The sequence below is a fragment of the Ambystoma mexicanum genome, chromosome 9 (genome assembly GCF_040938575.1).
Source record: "Ambystoma mexicanum isolate Mex_15411 chromosome 9, UKY_AmexF1_1, whole genome shotgun sequence".
In the NCBI taxonomy this organism is placed as follows: Eukaryota; Metazoa; Chordata; class Amphibia; order Caudata; family Ambystomatidae; genus Ambystoma; species Ambystoma mexicanum.
The window spans coordinates 779,033,847-779,054,511 of record NC_090931.1 but is presented as its reverse complement, the minus strand read 5'-3'; the positions used below and the strand labels follow the sequence as shown (position 1 = coordinate 779,054,511).

Sequence of the window (20,665 nt, the reverse complement as noted above, 5' to 3'; positions counted from 1 at the left end):
GTGATAGACCCTGCCTTGCTATGCGGACCTGTGTTGAGTCCACTCTCTGTCCCCTGCACTGTGTGGTATGGGTGAGAGGGTTGAACAACTCCAGCCATGCTCCTGCCCCAGGACTCCATTCCCTCCAGACACCAGTTCCCCCTGTTAAACCTGTTCCTAGCCAACAGCTACCAGCATTTGCAGCTAGATTAATCTACAGCCTAGGGCAGGCCCTTTACATCTCTTCTTGAGAACCAGCTGCCCACCCCAGTAACAGCAATCTAACAATCTGGCTTGCCCTTTTCTCACCTGTCCTATACCCTGTAATGTTCATCCCCCTTCCTGTCACCAGGCCGTGGGAACAGCACAGAAACTAGTTCCTGCTGTTAATGGGGTTGGGTGTGGGCGGGCTCTGAAGGAGCACTTGTCCTATACCCTGTAATTTATCTCCCCTTTGTCCTGTGCCATTCAACCAGCCAGAAACGAGTTCCACCTTTTGTGTCCATCATGGGGGTGGGCCTGGCTCTGGAGTAGGGGGATCAAACATCTGAAGGGAGGACCTGGGTGCTCCTCCTTTTTGGTTGGTGGTGGTGTGCAGACGGGTGTAGGCAGAGGAGCTGAGGCGGCCCTTTCAGCAGGTACCCTGTCCCTGTCTTCCCTTCTGCATTATTCCCCTTTTTCTGCTTCCTCCCCCTAACCTGCTATCTTTACTCCAGTAGGCCTCCCAGACTTGCTGCCCCTGCTTCCGCCGCCTCATTGCTCCCCACTCTCTCCCTCAGAAACCTATTCTTTCTTCTCCCTTGCCGTTTCTCGTCCTTCACAGCAGCCTCCCCACTTGAACTTTTACCTCTCCAACCCTTCCCTTCCACCCTTGGGGTGCCTTCTCCTCCCCTGCATCCAAGGGTATTCCCCCAAGCCCCCAGGTCACATGCAAGTGAGTGTGCCTAGCTAGTAGGTCTGCCATCAATGCCCCGCTCTGTGCCCGCAGCCCAGTGAAGACAATCATCCATGTCCAGTGTGCCTAACATACTCTGCTGGCAATAAGTCTACTTCTTTGCCTATAATAAATCTGTTCTTTAAAGACTGTGTTGCATTAATTGGTGTTCCCACTAATTTGTGTAGCCTTCCTGTTATTAAGAATCGACCCAGTACATCTGCCTACACAAGGCACACTGACCGGGTCGGTTAATTCAGTGGACCAAAACTGTGGCTCTGCCTGGGGTCTCCGAAACGACCATCCCATTTTGGCCTGCGTCCCACGTCCACAGGACTGGTGAAATATTGGGACAGGTTTTACATTTAAAAGTAAAAGGCATGCTCTAGAGAAAGCAAATAATGGGGATATTGGGCAGCCCTGATTTGTCACTTTTCCTAATTATTTTAGAAAAGCTTCCATTCATGCATACCCGTGCTCTCAAAAAGGAATAGAGCACTATGAGCCAAGTTACAGAAACTCATCCAACAGACCATTCTCTTCAAAGAAGAGCACAAAAAGCCCCAACACTAGCATTTTCATATTCAACAGAAGTATTGCAAGTCTTTAAAAGCCATCTAAGGAGCACCCAACAGTGCTGCAGTGTAGTTTGTATTCTCTGCTGTTCTTCCACCTGCAACGAATCCCTATTGACAAACCACCAATGCTATTACTAACTTTCAAATAATTGTCAAACATTTTTCAAATATTTACCAGTCTGCGTTTAATAGTGGAAATGGCTCTCTAAGCTGACCTCTCCAAATTGGCTTACTTTTTTCTTGGGGAATACTGGCACAATCCTGAAAGGCAGGCGTTCCAGTACCTACAACTTCCCTGAATAGTTGGTTGTATGGGCGAAACTTAATTCATGAACACTAACAAATTCAGAAACAATACCCTCGGGGTCAGTTTTTTGGTAGCACTCCAATGAAGTGTGGAACCTCGTTTATCATTCAATCCTCTCTGAATGTGGTTACAAATTCTTCATTAAGATGTGGTAATTATTATGAAGATCTGGATGTGCCCACAGAATACCATCCAATGTTCCATATACAGACAAGCATAACAGTTTAGAAATCATGTTTTCTTATCTCTACGAGTGGGAATGGTGGCTTAACTCTCTTTTTTTGAATAATTGGACTGAATCATTTTCTGCATCTCCATTCATTGTAATGCCTTGTCCACTGGTTTGTGAGGTTGTCTCTTAGCCAGTTTAATCTTTATGGTCAACTTTTGGCTTCTCGCCTTCTCCTTTAACTTGTTTGTTTACTTATGCCGAAGACCCCCAGCTCCTCATTTGGTTGATTTGGGGAGCTGGGTAGCACAGGCCCAAGACTTTTGAAACTCAGAAATCAAGTTGATTATCAACAACACCCTTCACTTCCACTCTGATAACAATGGAGGTTATTGTTTTAGGAGGGTCTGGCTTTCTCTGGTGTGCTCACATTTGGCTTTCTTCCTGAGGATACGTGCCAAACCAGTATATAGTCAACAACCCCGAGTTTAAATGTAAAACCAGCTTCTCCCCAAGCGCTCAAATGAAGCAGCTTTTGTGGCAAATCTTCCTGTTCTTCCCTTCATCAGCTTCACTGCTGCCTCTGCGCTTATAGTAAAGTCTCATTTGCCCACTCGCTCTCTAGGCCTTTCTGCCTTCAGTTTCAAGTGGCTGCTGCCATTCAAAATTATGCAGTTCATTTTTCTGTTAACCTTTGTTACCCTACTTGCACCTCCCTTTAACCTGCCAAACTGTATTAACTCCCTATCAAAGTATGGTGCCTTTTTAAGACTATTCATAGTCCACAGGCTTATATCGGAACACTAGGCCTTCCTTTCTTACATATAGGATTAGCGCTATTCCCCCGCTTGCCATTTTGTGCTCAGCCAAAACGCTTTTGTGCATCCCAAACACAGCCTTGTCCCGACTGGTGAAAGCATCTTCTATGTTTTGCCTTGTGGCATTTTGAATTTTCAGCCCCTTTCTTTGATATCAATTAATTCCTGTAGCAATTGTTGGAGGAACCTAAAAGCATAGTTTTCTGCATCCCTCTTATCTGGTTTACTGTTGCATTGTTTTGTCCAGGATAGCACCAGGAAGACACTTGTGATATCGGAGTGCTCTCTAAATTCACTTAACATGCAACAAATCCTGCTACAACGTTTTTGATATTCGAATCAGGCCATTAATTATTCATGGATATACACTTCACCTGTAACGCAAGAGCTTGTCCATCGGTTCACCCATCTCACGCTTAATTTGTATGCCTTTGTGAGATTCCTAACACAGTCAAAGCTTTGTTATCCTGCACCCATTAACCAAAATGCTCTATTAATTACCACCCTTCCTTTCTAGAAATAGTGAAACTCTAATGGCGGCTAACAAAGTTTGGAGTTCAGAATGCCAGAGCTAGTAAACATAAGAGAAGGCCCAGAAGCTTAGTTATGCAGCTGTTTTGCACCGCTTTCCGGCACTCTACCATATTTGATAATCAGCACCACTGAGTTCCGACTGGTGCGGCCAATCAAGCTATAACTCTCTTAAAAATCGGTTTTCAGTTCAGCACAGGGGGCGACAACTTTACTAAAGATTGCTAGGCTTTTGAGCACAATTCATGATCCTATTCAGCTGCTTTGATTGTGCTTGTCAACACATTTTGAATATTCGACTCTGCCTGTTGAACTAATATGACAGAAGAAGCAATCAACCCTCACATGATCGCTTTATGTGTGTCCCACACCACATACAAGAGGATTAATATATATTCTGTAAAAGCGATCTATTTCCAGATTTATGCTTGAAGCTAATGTACAAATCGATTGGCTAAAACAAAGCAGGGGAATGTAAAAAACATATTTTTTAAAAGCATCCAAATAGTGTGCTCCCCAAATACAGGTTTAAAGTCTACATAATTTGGACTATTGCAGTCTTAGAAATTACTGTGAGTAATGTAGCTCCGGTATAGTATCTAGACGAGTCTGGTTGCGTGGACACCAACAGCTACCAGAAGCCTCATTTGTTTCCCCAAGCCAAATAGTGCCATACATGTATACCCATCTGATATTCAATGTGTGTCTGGGCATATGCATAAACCGTGCAATAATATATCTCTAGAGGGCATACAAAGCATGAATGGTCATGTGTACTGGAAACAAGGTTATAGTTGCATCTCGTTAGGGAGTTAGATTAATGGCATACAGTTCACAGTGCCTCATTCTGCAGGAGCAGCAGAAAGAAAGAGCAAGGTTGCATCACAGAAATAGAAGTGGCAGCAGAGAAAAATATTGTGGCAGTAAAGAGACAGTAACAGATGAATTCAGTAACCGATTTAGTGTTAGAGTTTTGAAGTAGCAGCAAAGATGGGTAATGACTAAATGAGAGGTAGCCGCAAGATGGCAGAACTGACAGAAAATAAATGTAATGGAAATAAAAGGGAAAACAATGAAAAGAAAACATAAATGGCAAGAGACCGGATTCAAACGAAGAAGCAACAGAGTACAAGAGATAGCAGCACAACAGAGTGGGGTTCATGTAATGGGCATTTTTGGGTGCATGCCATAGTTTGACAAAAGCAAGTACGTTCTGCCATCTTTTAGGCAAATCGTCATGAGGCTGGACTAAAGTAGCTCCTCGTCGCAAAGAGTAAATCCTGGTCAGAGGAAGATCTCGATATCCAGCAGTTAGATCGAGCTCGTGCTAAATGAATTCCAATTTCAACCCCTGCTATTGCACATCTGGATATATGTGTTTCCAGAAGAAGTACTAACTAATTTAAGATTGATAAGACTGAAACCCCCCATTACTGCCATGAGTTTAGGTCAACTTGCCAATTTAAAGTTTTGTAACGTGCTGCATGTCACCTTACAACCATTTTTGAGATTTTGCAATCCCACAGGTGTTCGGTAATCCTAATGCACAAGGTACGCTAAAGCCCAACCAGCAGTGAAGCATAATCACCTATCCAGCATTCTACATTAGGTTGCCTATAATAATCTAGTTGTCAGACAAAAGAGAGTTTCAAGAGTTTTGTTTTCAGAGGTTTTTTAAAAACATAGGCGATTTGATTCTGCTTTGGCATGGTTTGGCATAAAGGCGCTTGTTTACTACTACTACTACTACTACGTTCTGTGTATGTGTTTAAAGCGTTTACAGGTCTGATGGAGGGAACTAGGTGAATTTAGTCACAATGTAAAGAGGCTATTTTATGTTGTATACTGCACCCATGTGAAAAAAAGACCTAGCCAATGTTGCCTGCGGTGTGGGCCGCACACCCTTATATCCCGTCGGGATTCTTCAAATGTTACGTCTCAATGATCCAGTTAGAAAATGTTTGGTTCATAAATTGTATAATTTATTCGTTAATATTCAAAAATTGGTGTACTGTTGCTTTTCTATAAGCAAACATCAAAAGGGGCAGCCTCTTTGCCTCTCTTGTCTGTCTGCCAAAATAACAAACTGGGTTTGCCTTCAACACCCACTTCTCTCAGTCACCCACAGTCTCTGGTAATACATGTTGGATCAACTTCAAATTAGACTTTGGCTTTGGTGCCACCACCTTAGCTTCAGGTAATGCGTGTACACTTGTATATTAGGCCAATTAACTTCACAGTAACCGTTAGATTGATTTTTTACCTCTGAAAAAGTCTGGTTTCACTGTTAATATGGGGAGACTCTTGGTTGTGGGCAATGCTTGTTCTCTTCAATAGTATATACACTTTCACTTCTTATATATGAAAGGTATGCCGCGTTAAAGTAAAGAATAGAGCTTGGTCTGTTTGTAGAAATCAGAATTAGGCACACACAACCACTCCTTGATGTAATTTTCAAGGTTTAAAAATTGGTATTGAATTGTATTCCCATATGAAAGTGAAGGATGGAGTTCAGTCCTCCTTTGGGAATCACAATTAGGTACACGTAACCACTTCTTGATTTAATTACCACAAGTTAAAGGATTCAACATTTGTGGTATTCAAGTTAGGTATTCTGTAATGGTCTTCTCAACATTCATTCTCCTCAATTAGAGACACGTGACCACTCCTTCAGACAGTAACAATCTTTTAAAGATTGAACAATGGATTTAAGCAGAGTTTGCTTTCCACGTGAGTAAAAGGACTTTCTTTTATACGCGAGCGCTATATTTCCATTGTTTAGGTATTTCAGCTTCAACTTGACAACTTCTACTCGCTTTAAAGCATACACTGGTGAAAAGGGAACTGGATACTGTTGCCGGCAATGCTTGTGCAGGGTATTCGAACACGGTGCTTTACTCACCGGCTTCTTTAACACTTGCTCTGCGGATTGAACTGATTTCACGACTTCTGCTACAATTAGCACCACTGCTTCTGGCTTCTTCGAGACTGACAACCTTCTACTATGAATGTGTCTCCCGTCCAGCCACACATTTATGGAGCCCCTATTGCTCCGGAGACCCACAGCTTGGCAACTGCTCCCTGCCTCGGTCTCCAGCACCTTCACTATGTGGCAACCATAGCAATCAGGCTCACATGGGGAAAGAATTCTCTCCTTGATGCCTTCTGCTGCGCAGCCTCCGCACTTCAGAGTTTGGGGGAACAGGACCCTCGTAGAATAAGCAGGTGAAATCTGCTGTCTCCCCATTCTGGGGTCCCTCTTGTTCTCCCACTTCTGCTTGGTTTGCCAACCTTGTGCCTTCTTCCTTCAGCTAGTACTGCTACAGCTCGCATTCCAGTCACAGATCCAGCTCCTTCCAATTGCCTGCACCTGAGGGGGCCTTTTATGCCTTCCAGGTTCCTTCAGGTGTGGGCTGGTACGCTTAATTGCTGAACTACTGCTACAGCATGCCGCTTCAGCACTCTTCCCTTGATCCAGTACTTCTGGAATTATGTGACATGTAGTCCCCTTCCACAAAGTTAGCTTTTTTAACAAATTAGTTACTTTTAAAAAGGGTAGATTTATTTCCCTTAAACTGATTAAAATGTTTGACTGTTAAAATCAGTAGTTACAGAGTAAGACATTGGATTCAAGGCACTTTCTCGAGATCCTTTTAGATTATACCTTTGGGAGTAAGACAGGTGCTCATTCTGAAATGTCTTGAAAGATATTTCTGTTAATAAGGGCTGCTCAGATTTAACAGAGCGTGTACCCCGGGTCACAGATCGTACATGTAGGTCAAGGACATTATAATGGCAAAATGCAGTTACCTGTTTTGGCAATCCAGAAAGGCACTTTCTTTCAGAGGACACATTCTGCGTCTCACTCCAGGGGATCTCCTCACCACCCTGGACCTGTCTCCTCCCAGGTGATCCTCCCGCAGTACACCACCCCAAGGTTAGATCGGGAAGAGTCTGCCTTTCCCTAGCCACCTGGGAATGAGACTTTAGGCAAGGTTTCAGTAAGGGATTCGTAGGATTCTTCAACCCCCTCACCCCACCTCCCAGATTCTTAACGTGCTATACTTTAGATGGGGCCGACCGAAGGCTTACCGCTCATTTAATGGCAGATTTGTCTGTAGACGTTTCGAGAAAGAGAAGCTCTTTACAGTTTACCTTTAAACACGTGCCACCAATTTTCCTCCAACAAAAGATATGTGTGAGACATTAGGGCACTGTCTTCTTGGTCCCCATGATGTCTTTCAGTCAGATAAGGAGGATTTCAGTGTTGTGAGAATAAATTTGCAGGTGAACCACATACTGCCAGAGGATCTGTGACAGTTAAGTATATATTGATTAGGAGGGGAGGGAGTACCCTCCATAGAAGATGTGTGGGGGGAGCAAGCCTGACCCCCTCCGCCCCCTAGGGATCGTAGATGATGCAGAGGGAAAGGGACCACATCATTGACTAAAAAGGACTTACTGGAGGCAACACAGGGAGCTGGAGTTAGTAGACCCAGCTGTGTGTGTAGAAGTAGCTGCTATGGTAGATAGCTGAATAGGCCATGCTTTGCCACCAGCAACAGCATTTGAGATGCAGCATGACTTTCAGAATGAACTACCTAAAGGAGGACTAAATGGCTGAAGAGATCATGAATATTAAATTCGAAAAGAGCCTCTCCTCTTGTAAACAACAACTGGATGCCATGAACGATCACAAAGGAAGGGCCTGTGTATGATAAGTCTATGAGTGTCACGATGTCTAAACATATGGCTTCGGCAAGTGGTACAGCATGAAAGTAAGGCATAGATGGCAACAGCAGGTCCAAGCGGAAGGGTTGCATGCAGTAAACTCTAAACCCCATAAGACAGCCAAAATGGTGATTTTTAACTACTGGCTGAAAAGAAACAGACAACCAAAACTTTGGATTTCTAGGCCTCTGTACATTTGTTTTGGATCCCACGCATGGTAAAGGACATTCCCTTGATGGTACCTTTTGCCCAAGATAAGAGTCTTAGAATATATTATTTTCCACTAGTCTGGCCGGACCATATCGGGAATACTTTTTTATTTTTACTTAAAGACCAAGATTTCTGCTAATCCTAAGGAGCATCTGGTCCCTAATAAATTGCTTGATAGGAAAGCTCACAGCACTGACACCATCATTTGGTCAGCAGGGTTATGGCCATAGGATGAGGCCATGCTTGATCATACTCCAGGCATGGTATTAATAGCCTACCATATCCCTTTAGTTCATAAGCTAATTCAATTGCCCCTTTGAATAGAAGCGAAGGGGAAGGGGATCCAAGAGGAAAGATGGAGCAGCCGGGTATTCTGATATCTTGTGTAAATCTACGAAAACGCTGTAACTCGATTTGTGTTTGCATTTCCCTTCAATAAACACAAATAGACAAAAACTGAAAGCTGGATCCAATATTGTTCATTCTCCAGACCAGGGCTGAATGTGTAAGCAAATGGATGCAAGCACTTCTGACGTTTCTGCATTGGCATTTGGGGTGAACTCTTTGAGATGGCACCCACTTATAACAAATATTAATATCACATAGGATGGCATTCGAGGCCTTTAATTCAAAGATTGATGCAAGCTGGATGTGGTACTAGGGTAGTAGACAATCAGGGCACACTTCAGCAGTGGAATGGGAGAATTCTCATTTGACCCATCCACTATCACATACCTGTAATAACCATCTCTAGCAGGTGTAGAAAGCTGGTCTCTGCTCCACATTTGACAGAGTGGAAAAGTGAGAGTTCCCCAAGGAGTTCATCCAGCAGGGGACGGAAGAGACACTGGGCAGGGTCTTCAAGCATCAGCAAATAATTTTGAGTATCTCAAAGTTCTCATTTTGTGTGTATCCAATTTAAAATCGTTACCCTGGTGCCTCCAGAGTGCATACATTTAATCAAAATACTGATGTTTATAACCCCAGAAATGGCCATCAAGAGGCCAAGATCTGCCACAATAAATGCGAATGTCGCACAATTTGCATGCCTGGACTCAGGCAGAGGCAACTGTGAAGGTTATGAAAGGATGGAACCGGGACTTGGATGTATTGTAGGGGGTAGGGGGTTGTTACAGACACCACTCAAGTTTATATGCATCTTCTTTGCCTTAGAAAATCGCTGGGAGAGGCACACTGATAATTCAGTATGAAAATAGTGTGATTCTCTACAGCAGTCCATCAATGTTAAAATTGCATAATTTTTAACTCTGCAACAACCCTTCTAATGCTAGTAATATGGAATTGTGTCCAAACTCTGTTTTGCGTTTGCAAGAATCAACTCAATTGCATGGAAGGAAACCGGTTACTAATATACAGAATATTAGATGGGCAACTATCAACAACAGGAATCCAATCCACCTCAGAGTTCTGTGAGACATCTCACGCAATCAGATCAAAGCTCTAGCGGAGGTATCGGGGACGTTGCATAGATTACCAGAGCTAAAACAAAAAATACGATGATCCTACCACTCAGCCCCACCTTGTTAGTCATCCTCCATTCCTTCACTCCCCCTCCCCAAATTCCGCTTCTGGGAGGAGGTCATGCCAGTGGAATAAAGAGTACTAATTCCACTGGCATGATGTCATAAAATGAGCGCACGCTATTTAGTAACAACTTACAAACAGCATTTTATTTTAACTGCTGAGAAGTGCAAAAAAATTAAAAAAAATACTAAATAAAAATCACACTCACCTCTTCATGCTGATGATCTCCACCATGATTCCTCAAATTAGATGCAGGTAATAGGTCAGGTTTCTCACCGCTATTCTCATTGTGAGGTGCTTCTCTCTTGCGATTGTGATGACCATTTTCATTACGAGGGGCATGACCTTGACTGACATTTTCATGTTCATTAAGTGGAGTGGGTGACTGAATTGTCTCATTTAGAAAGTCTCCCATAGCCTCACTATTATGAGAATGAGGAGTACCATTATGTACGTGTTGATGATGATGAGGTGGATTATGGCGATGGTGATGGTTATGGTGATGGTGATCATGAGTATGCTTGTGATCCAATTTCAAAGAGGAATCTACTGTTGCCCTTTTCTGGGAGTCACAAGAAATGTTTTTATTTGTGGCCTCATTGTTGACAGTTTGGTTTTCCAAACTGGAATGGGAATGCAAATGGTCCTGTGAATGGGAATGCTTTCCTTCTTGAACATCCAAGACATCCAAGTGAGAAACATGATCGTGTCCAATTTCCTCATGATTAATTTCAACAACTTTCACCTCTCCAAGGCCCAGGTTTGCCAAAAGACTTTCCAGCCCATAAAAGGACAATCTTCCCTTGTCACCATATCGCTCAAAAAGTTTTTCAATGTAATACTTCTGCTCATGTTCAGCTGCTGGCACGGGAACCCCTGTTTCAGGCTCTGTCACTTTCCTCTCGACGTTTGGTGCTTCGGAGATCTGATCATCATTATGGCTGTGAGTGTGATTGTGTTCATGGCAATGGCTGCACTGGTGAAAAGCAAATGTCAACCAACAAATTATGCATAACCTTGTATGAACGTGTACCTTCATGTCCGTATTCCCTGCAAAAGAAAGAGTCGAACAGTAAGTATGCATGGAGCCAATTTAAAATAGGATTTTACAAAGTCATGTCTGCCAATAAATGAATAGTATAAATCACCGTACATTCAACAACATTGCAGATTTAAAGTGGCAGAACAATACACAAAATAAAATAACCTGCACTTAGATAAAAGTTAGGGAAGCACAGCTACTAGCACTAAGCAACTTGCAAACCTAACTTACACTTATTTGGGTACAATATGTAAAAGGAATGCTTAAAAAACAAGTGTAAATGTAGGATTATTTTAAAAAATGTTCTAGGCAACTCGATATGTTGATCAAACAAACACCTATAACCATAAATCGCCAATGTTAAAAAAACGTTCCATTACGCAAAAGCATCATGGAAACAGTCACTTTCCTATAAGTGCAAAAATAACATAACTACCAAGTGCACTGCAGTCATTCAACATCATGTTACATGGTTGTAAGGCCTGGTATGTCAGACCTTATTTATGCTAGTGTGTACGTATATTAACAGAAAGCCTCTATGTATTTCTAAAAGTAGCATAACAGCGAAAACTTTTTTTTTTTTAAATCTACACAATATGTAAATAGGACTACTGGAATGTATTCAGTTATGCAATTCAGTGTTTTGTATAAGAGGATCACAGATCAAATGACAAATACATTATGAGGCAGTGAATTTGCAATCACACATGAGAATAAACAGTTATTTGTATGAAAAACATGATTGTTGAACGAGAGCTCATCTTTAATGGACAGCTTTATTTGTATGCCCAAACATCAGTTAATCTGAATGAATATGTACGTTCCAAGCATAGTTAAGTAGTTGCGCTTGGTGGCTGAATTAGTATTCTCTTCTGCATAAGATTGTGATGAAAAAGGTGGAGGCATATATTGATTTTGCCCAGACAATCAAAGTCACATAGGAAGCAGATGGCTGGTATTCCCGGGACAGAGAGAAAGGTAATGCATGAACGCGAGGGGAAGAGAAATGTAACAGTCGCCTACCAGTACCACTAATTTCCATGGTGGGCAGCTGTACAGATAAGGCACTTTTACTCCCTAGAAATAGGCAAATACTCCCAAACAAAATGGAGAGTAATAATGCTCCCAACATAAAAGAGGAAAGACACATAGGAGTGTGTCCCTGCTTTCACCAATGCAGCTCCAGGGACCGGTTTAGACCAGTACTCCACATAGTTCCAAGGGAAGAGGAAACTGTTATTACTGCATGATCTAAAGTTGGAAGAACTATCTTTTAATGTACATGAATAAAACTAGGTAAAAAGCAATATTTCCTGGAATTCAAGTTGTAAGTTACTCGCCAGCCATTAAAAAAAGTAACTCGCCACTTCAATTCTACAAATACACACAGCACACCATTTCTTACATGCCAAGAGTCAAATATCACTAGCCAATAGCTAGTGGTGAGTGCAAATATTGCACCCTGCATTTACTACTACACCATTCCCATTTTAAAGTGCAAACATTTTTACTCGATTTTAAAATACTACCAGTGGGAATTGGACTTACTTCTTTACACCCTAAGAAAGCATTTTACGCCCAACTTTACGAAATCAGTAGTAAAATACTCCCACTTCAAAATCTCATCTGGGGCACTGAGTGTGGGCATCTTCTTTACAGTCATATACTGTTATTCTATTAATATTAAGGATGCACTAGTCTAAGGGGTACAAAAAAGCTGTTACTTTCGCTACTTTGTTCCATGCCGCTATCAGAAATGAAAGACAACCTTTTCCATGAAGGAAAAAGTGGAAGGGCTATGCCAGTGGTTGAGAAACCAGCGTTACTGGTTAACCATCATGCATATCAAAATCTAATTTTAGATAGAGCACCAAGAAAGGAGTACACGTGGGAGGATGGCTGCAGAAGAACTAGTCTTTGCTGGCCAGACTTTGGAGCACTGACTTAATTCAGCATCAGGCCTGGCATCTCTAGCCACATCACTTCCTTACAGGTCTTGCGGAGGAGGATATTAATCCAAAGGGCACAGCGGAGAACTACATTAAAGGAGCCTAACCCTGGCATTCACCTAGCTGGGTGACGTTGGTTGGCCTTCGCACAATAATGTTTATTAAAGAGGCTACTCGCATCACATTAGAGGCATAAGCCGCCAACCTTTTTATTTTCATTAATGGCAATGCTCTTATGGAGAATTTCACACAAATTTAATGGAGATCAAATTGAAGAAGGCATGAGCAACTAATTTAAAAAACATTCTGTTTACACCATAAAGTCCATTGTGAACTTATGCTAATATTTGTGGAATCTACAGACAAACACGGATCTTAACGCATTTCCAGACTTACAAAAGATCAAACGATAGTGAATACAGCAAAACGAACGTAGCTGGTGTAAACTTAAGTTGCGAGGCATCGCTTAGTCTGCTCCAGAGGAAACAATCTGAAACGTATTCATTGAACCCAATACACCTTCAATGTGTGTGGACAGCTTCAAATTAGGCCTTATCGGAAAACTTGTCACGGCCACACTCTGAAGGTTTATTGAACCCACATACCATCCTTCCCAACATGTGCCCTCTATGGGTTTCCTTGTCAGTTCTGTAATAAGTACCCAGCACTTAAGACATTCTAAGGTAGAGTGCAGTTGGGCGATTGTGAACCGAGACAGCTCAAGGCGGAAAAGCACATAAACTGTGTGAGCGTCTTACTTTTCCATCCAGCTATTACCATTTTCAATGTTTGTGATGATTGTTATGAGAGCGCAAGTGGAAAGCAGTGTCAAATGGCAATGATTCACACATAGCTCAATCAAAGGACTGCCTTTTCAAACAGAATATCAGCCCTGGACCATGTGTGCATGCAGTTGTGCTTACAGGCAGAAGGTGTGAGATGTGTGGATGAAACACACTTCACATCTTTGATATATACAAAAAAGAAATTAAAAAAGGAATTGAGACTACCGCGTCTGACAGACAAAATGCTGTGCCTGTGTTTTTTATTTCTATTATTTAGAAATACTACAGAAATAATACCTTTAACGGGAAAATTCATAAATTGGCTGCTGGCTTTCGAGCCCACATAAAATCCATCCCCAAGCAGGCTTGAAAAAAAAACCTAAAATTTCAATCACTGAAGAAGATGCTGCAAGAGTGGCTCAGTGAGAATAGATGACATCCAGAAGAGTGGCACCTAAATAGAGTAGGAAACAAAGAACTAAAACTCAATCTAGATCAAGGTGTGCTTACGTATAGCTCTCCTACATAGCTGCAATTGAATATACTGTTTTTGTTGACTTATCCAGTATGTCAAAATATCAAATATGCGTTCACAATATTTGTAGTGATATGTTCAAACATATTAAAGCATGAATCAAAATTCAAGAACCATATTCGTTCCAGTGCCAAAATCACCAGATTCAGAGAGTTTGTCAATTGTCCCTCCTCCCTCCTCCTCCTCCTCCTCCTCCTCCTCCTCCTCCTCCTCAGCTCTTTAAAGATGTGAAATAACGTTCCTGCTGTCGCAGGCTTACTTTTAACAATATTGGAGCCCTAACTACTAATGCCAGTTGAACGAGACCAAATCCAGCCAAAAAGGGACAGGTGTATACTCCAGCTTTTAGACCTTTAGTCTGTGTAGAGAGAACATTAGGCTCTCTCGTTAGGGTAGGGTTGCATTCATGATTGTTCCGAGACTTTCCGCAGCCACGCACTGGACACCAAGGGCAGGTACAACCAAAAAAGGTATGGGTGGAAGGTTTTTAATTAATCTGAACCGCTGGCATTGCTCTGGGAAGCCTTCCACGCCACTGTTTTTTTTAGCCCATATGCCCCATTGCAAAAGGGGTCCAGCCATCACAGAATGAGAAGAAACACATAGCTAGTCATGATGAAATCGTCAATAGAGGCGATGATTGACATCACCCCATCTCAAAATTTAAGACCCAATTAATAAACTGCCAAGGCCTCACTGGAAAATTGAAAAGAGATATCTACTATCAAGATGAGACACCTGTTAGTAAAACAACCAAATGGGCATGGTTAGAAAGAGCAGCGAGAGCCACCAATCATGAGCAACAAGAATGGATTCCAATAAGACAGTAGCCAGCCACCTTGAAAATCGCCATCTGGAATACCAGTGGTTTCTCTCACCTAATGCAACAAGAGAGGGCCCATAATCTGAGTAGTTCCAATTTAATTTTACTACAGAAAAACTTGGCCGACATCACCACCTGTATGCCGGACAATCAAATATGTTGGGTGCCTGCTCTAAAGCCAACAAAAGGGAGACCAATGATGGGTTTGTTAAGTGCACTGAACATGGATTCACCTGGAAAACTAACTCAATGGGGAAATCCTCACCCATGTCTACAATTATTAAAATATGAAATTGAGAACCCTGATCATCACATGGCTCCTGCTACTGCAATCATAAATGCGTATAGGAATCCGGCCATCATTCCAGACGATGACTTCATGGGTCATGTAACTGGCCTATTTGACAAAATTGATATTGTTCCAAACAACTAGGATTGTTGTAGTGGGAGATTTGACCATGCGTTGTGGGACTAGCGATAGTAGAGCTTTACCAACCCGAGCTGTTAAATGGCTAAGGTTTATGGCAGAGAGAAATAGGACTCTCCTAAATGGATGTGTGGAAGGGGCTAACCCTCCACACCCAATTTGGAAGAAGCAAAAATCCAAAGCCATTATTTATTATGCTTTTATTTCAGAGAAACATCTAAATGTAGTATCAAATTTTGTTGTGGTCCCGACATACCTGAGCAATCATTACATTCTGGTTATAACCTGTGAATCAACATGGAGTCCATTTAGAAGCCATCACAAATTATCCTTTACAACTAAATCAATAGATAAATCGTATTAAATGGACGGAACCCAAATTAAACAAATTATTGCACAATTTGACCCAGCATAATCAAGAGGATTACATGAATGTTCTGTGCTAGTTTAAAACCACCATGAATGAAAACAACCGATTGGTAGAGAGAGCCTCTGGCTCATATAACCCGGTTATTAGAGCGGAAAAAGCGCAAATGAGGTGTGCAATAAGAAAGTTTAGAGCCAAAAATAAATATAAAAAAAGAGCTTGGGAAAAAATCGATACGAAGTACACAAAATGTTTAATCCAACATAGAACCCAAAAAACACAAATTGAAAATGAATTGCTGTTACTGTCACAAATCAACCACGCATCTTATACTGCCCAGTAAAAGGATACAGGTATAACCATAAAGGATACAATTAAAGGGTTCTTCCGGATCCTAATGAAGGTAAATGGCTTGAAAGTAGTGAAGTCAAAAATAGACCTTCCAAATGATACCACCCGCTGACTAATAACAGGCAGAGGGAGGAATCACTGGAAATGGCGTGGCAAAACAATTGGAAGTTTAGTTTATTTGTATTGCACACCAAACCCGAGGGTATGAGGGCGCAGGAGCAAACAAGGTTATTCACAGCTTAGTTACACATTACAATCCATTACAGTAATTACAATAGTTACAACCGGATCAAGGAAAGTTACAGCAGTCACAAGGATAAAATAAGACGCAATGAAGAAGTATCCCAACATGAATTCTCCCTAAAAGTTCATCAATTAGGACAACACTAACCTGTAGATGCGGATAACTGGAGGCTCTGCCAACAAATCTCTGAAGTAATCCAATAAAGAACCAACGAAAAGGAGGGAAGGTTAGTAAGGGAAAACTTATCCCGAACAGCATGAGGATCACGCTAGATGCCGGGCTGGTGCACCACAGGATAGCGGCCAATGTAACGTGCGCAATCACCTTCTAAATTAACAATTGTTGGCAGTACTTCCTTTCCCAAGTAGAACAGAAGAGAGTGAGTGGAATTCCACCCGTTTCACCACTGGCGGCAGGATTCAATCAGAGCGTAGCACAAACTTGCGTGTGGATTTATACTTGCAAAGAGTTCAGGAAACCGTGTGTGGTTTTACACGCAGCAAAAGTACACGCTGAAGGATAGCCGCACATTAGTATTCTTCCACGCGACTGCAAGAGTTCAAGAAACAACGTTTGCAGGAAAAGCCATACCTTGGTTATCTTGGTCGTGGTTGGAGGTAGCGTGTGGAAAAAGTACACGCGGACAAGGAAAGCCACCCGTTTCTTCCTGGGCACGGCTACAGGAGATCGCATGTGGAATTAACACGCAGAAGGAAAGCCAAAGAAGTTGCTGAAGAGTTGCGAGGACACGGATCAAAGATTCAGCTAAAAGACTCCATGTTTGTTCAATCAGAAGCAGCGAGCAACGTCCCAACGCTGCTTATAAAGGTAAGGTGGAACACACGTGACAATTCTTTATGACGTGATACTAACGACGTGTATAATGCAAACGTCGTTTTCCAGACAAGGTATCAAACAGCCTCCATCTCGAATAGAAAAGCTTTGCAGTTCTATGGGTATAACCAGGTTTGTGCGAAGAGTGAGTAACAGGTTCAGATGTGATCTGACTGCCATGCATGACAGTTACAAACCATTGCAACTAAATCAAGTGCCCAAATCTAGACCTTGCGATGGCGCCAAAATATGCAGGTCTCCCCATATCTTAAATGTCATCGGAGAATTGGGATGGGTTGAACATTTTGCTACCCTATTTTATGAAAGATCAATTGGAAGAGATGTGCCCAAAATATGAATCACTAAATAACAAATTGGTGATAGACTTAGTGGATATACAGATAGTAATCAAAAAGTTGTAATTCAAGAGCCACTGGGCCCGACAGCATTTCAAATGCTACCATCAAAGCTTTTCCAGAAAAATGGTCATTGATAATGCAGATATACCTAAAAATAGAGCAAACCGGGTATATTCCAGATTCCTTTAAACAATCAATTATAATAACCCGTTTTTAAGAAAGGTGACAGAACTAAACCGGTAAATTATAGACCTTTGGCCCTGCTAGATTCTCCTGGGAAAATCCATGCAAAGATATTGTTGGCTGCCTTGAATAAATGGTTCAAAGAACACAACTTGCAGGATCCAAGGCACTGCTCCCAACCTATTAACAATACAAGCCCAAGTGATAAGAAAGAAAAGCCCACTATATATTGCTTTTATTCATTACAAACAGGCCTTTGATACAGTCTCACAAACCATATTATGGAGCAAACCAAAAGCAGCTGGATGTCCATCAAACATCAATTTAATCCAGCAATTTTAATTAGTGAAGGCCTTTTAGCAAGATCAATACCAACGAACAACGGGCTCGAACAAGTGTGTATAATAGCCTCAACCCTTTTTAACTTTTACATCCGTGACATCAATAAACACTTAGATATGGTAAGATCTTTTCCACCCAAAATCCATAAAAATACAGTTGGCCGTTTGCTCTATGCCGATGATCTAATAATAATAGATCAAACTCCAATTGGCCTTCACAGGTCCTTATGTGCACTAGAGGATCATGCTCAGGAAAACAAATTACAAATAAACACAGCAAAATCTAGCATACTGATAATCAGAGGTTGCAAAACATCTACCAGTAAACTGGCCAATCGTTGGACTATTGGTAAAAACCCCATCAAATTAGTAAAGGAATACAAATAATTAGGGATAACCATAAGTGACAGTAAGATCGATATGCCATATAAAGAAGAGCTGAAGCACAAAATGCTTATGCTATGTTCACAAGCAAGACTGATCCAACGAAAATATGGTAGATTTACATGGCTTCCAATCCTTATGTTCTATAAGCAGAAAGTTATCCCCACTGTAACATATGGAGCTTCATGCAAACTAGTGGAACGTCAACCAAACTGGATCTACTTAGAAGGCCTTTTTTGGAAGAAAATTCAGAGACTGCCAAAAAAAAAGTTTCCCCATGCCAATAATCCAGTTTGAAAGGGCCTAATATCATTGAGAATGATAGTTAATTGAAATTCACTCTTATTATCTGAGGAATTCAAAACTAAGGGCATATTTGATTGCATTGTAATTAACATTTCGCAGACTTTCATCGATGATGGGATAGACATGATAAATGTATGGAAGATATGTAGAGATAACATGAAAGAAGCTGACATCAACAAACTAACAAATCCAAATTGGGCGAAACAAAAATTCTGGCATCTTGATTGGAGAAACACTAGATGAGAATGCGAGAAATATAAATTCTTTAAAACCGGCATTTTCACTGTGAAGAATCTGAATGATGTCCCCAAATTTCTACAAAAATATCCAACTATTGATTATCCCTCAAAGATAATGAGACTCCGATTTGATTTGTGGCCTACAAGAGCAATAAAATCAATGCGGGTGAAAGATAAAACACTGATTAAAACATGCAGATATTGTGAAAGAGATACAGAGATAGAGACCTTAAAACACATCATGGTCCGCTGTAAGGCTTTAACAAGCCTAACATGAGTATTTTTCAAAATATTTTAGCGAATATAGGACAATAAATTCTGATATGATGTGGTTAATGGTACTCAATGCCCAACATATATCCCTGAATCCTCTGAACCTTGCTGCCATCAGATACATATTAAGAATACAGATAAAATAACCTAGAGATAAACAAATCTAGATTTCAAACCGAATTAGGATAAATGGCATGAAATAACTCCTGTTATTCTATGATTATCTGAAGGGTATAGAAATTGCAAATCTTGTATTTTGAGCATGACAATAACAGTAGTGTGAAATAGAATGAATTAATTTGATTTGTAATCCTAATGTAAGGGCAAGCTACATGGTTGGGGTGAAATGATTATGTTAATTTGTGTTTCTTAGACCTCTGTTGTATACATTTTTAAAGCATGTGGAATTTGTTTGTTTTTTCTTTCTTTCTTTTTTCCTTTTAGACAAATCATATTTGTAAAGCTGCATTTGCAACTATATCAAATTAATAATTAAAAAAAGGCGTCCAGCCATATACAAATCAGTCAGGTACTGCCACCAATGGTAGCCCACCCCGAACTGTTAGGCAAGGTCCCCTCGGCAAGTGGCCAAGGAATGCCTCTGCCTACTTCCCCCAGGTCTATCATCCACGGGCATAAGGAGACCCCCTGAGACACCCTCCTCGTGGCCAATAGAGCCAGAAAGGTGACATCATCAAAATACAAATAAAGACAACTAAAAACCAGTAAAAAGCAGGACTTTTTAAATTAAATAAATTCACTTTGTTAGGCAAAGCCCCATTACACTTTATTTGTATTGAAGAATACAGAAGTGAAGGCTGCACCAAAATACACAAATTGAACCGGAGACAAAGAGGTTCCTTGAATGCTAGATGAAAAAAACAGAAGAGATAGAAATGAAAATACCAAAAGATGAAATAAACATCTAAACATTATGGTGAAGCTCTCTTTTACGGCAATGGTCCTGGCTTTATTATCGTCACAAACGGTTATGTGTACTGGACATCGATTTCCTCATGCATTCACGCCGCACCTGTGCGGCTATGCAGTGTACCTACAGTACAGTTTCTGTGATCAATGGCAGAGGTGGAGGAACCAGATGGGGGAACGGTGATGCCGGTTTAAGTACCTCACAGGTGCTCGACCCAAGGTTCGATTTTTTTGCAATCCCCTCCTCGCTTGTGGTGAAAAATGCTAGCAGGGAGCAGAAGTCATGTACTGAGTGCTCATTTTTGTTGCTGAGAAATTGGTGACAGGAAAAAGAAGTTTAACCAGTTCACTTTCAAATGTTATTGTTCATGGCCGCCACCTACCATCCCTGTGGGCTTCTCAGTGATTCTTCTGTAACGCAGTGCTCACTTGTCTACTATCTGAAGAGGTCCCTGGCAGGGCCTTACTAATACCTGTAAGCACTTCACTGT

The 20,665-nt window shown here is 41.4% G+C and overlaps 1 protein-coding gene across 3 annotated transcripts in view; it reads right to left on the bottom strand.

The window, feature by feature from the left end:
- SLC39A10 (solute carrier family 39 member 10) overlaps positions 1-20,665 on the bottom strand; it is an 802,105-nt gene that overhangs the window by 720,278 nt on the left and 61,162 nt on the right. For all 3 annotated transcript variants that reach the window (XM_069615702.1, XM_069615703.1, XM_069615704.1), the window contains exon 2: positions 10,011-10,852. In XM_069615702.1, the coding sequence (XP_069471803.1) occupies positions 10,011-10,841 (831 nt within the window). In that variant the 5' untranslated portion in view covers positions 10,842-10,852. The remainder of the gene's footprint in view (positions 1-10,010; positions 10,853-20,665) is intronic.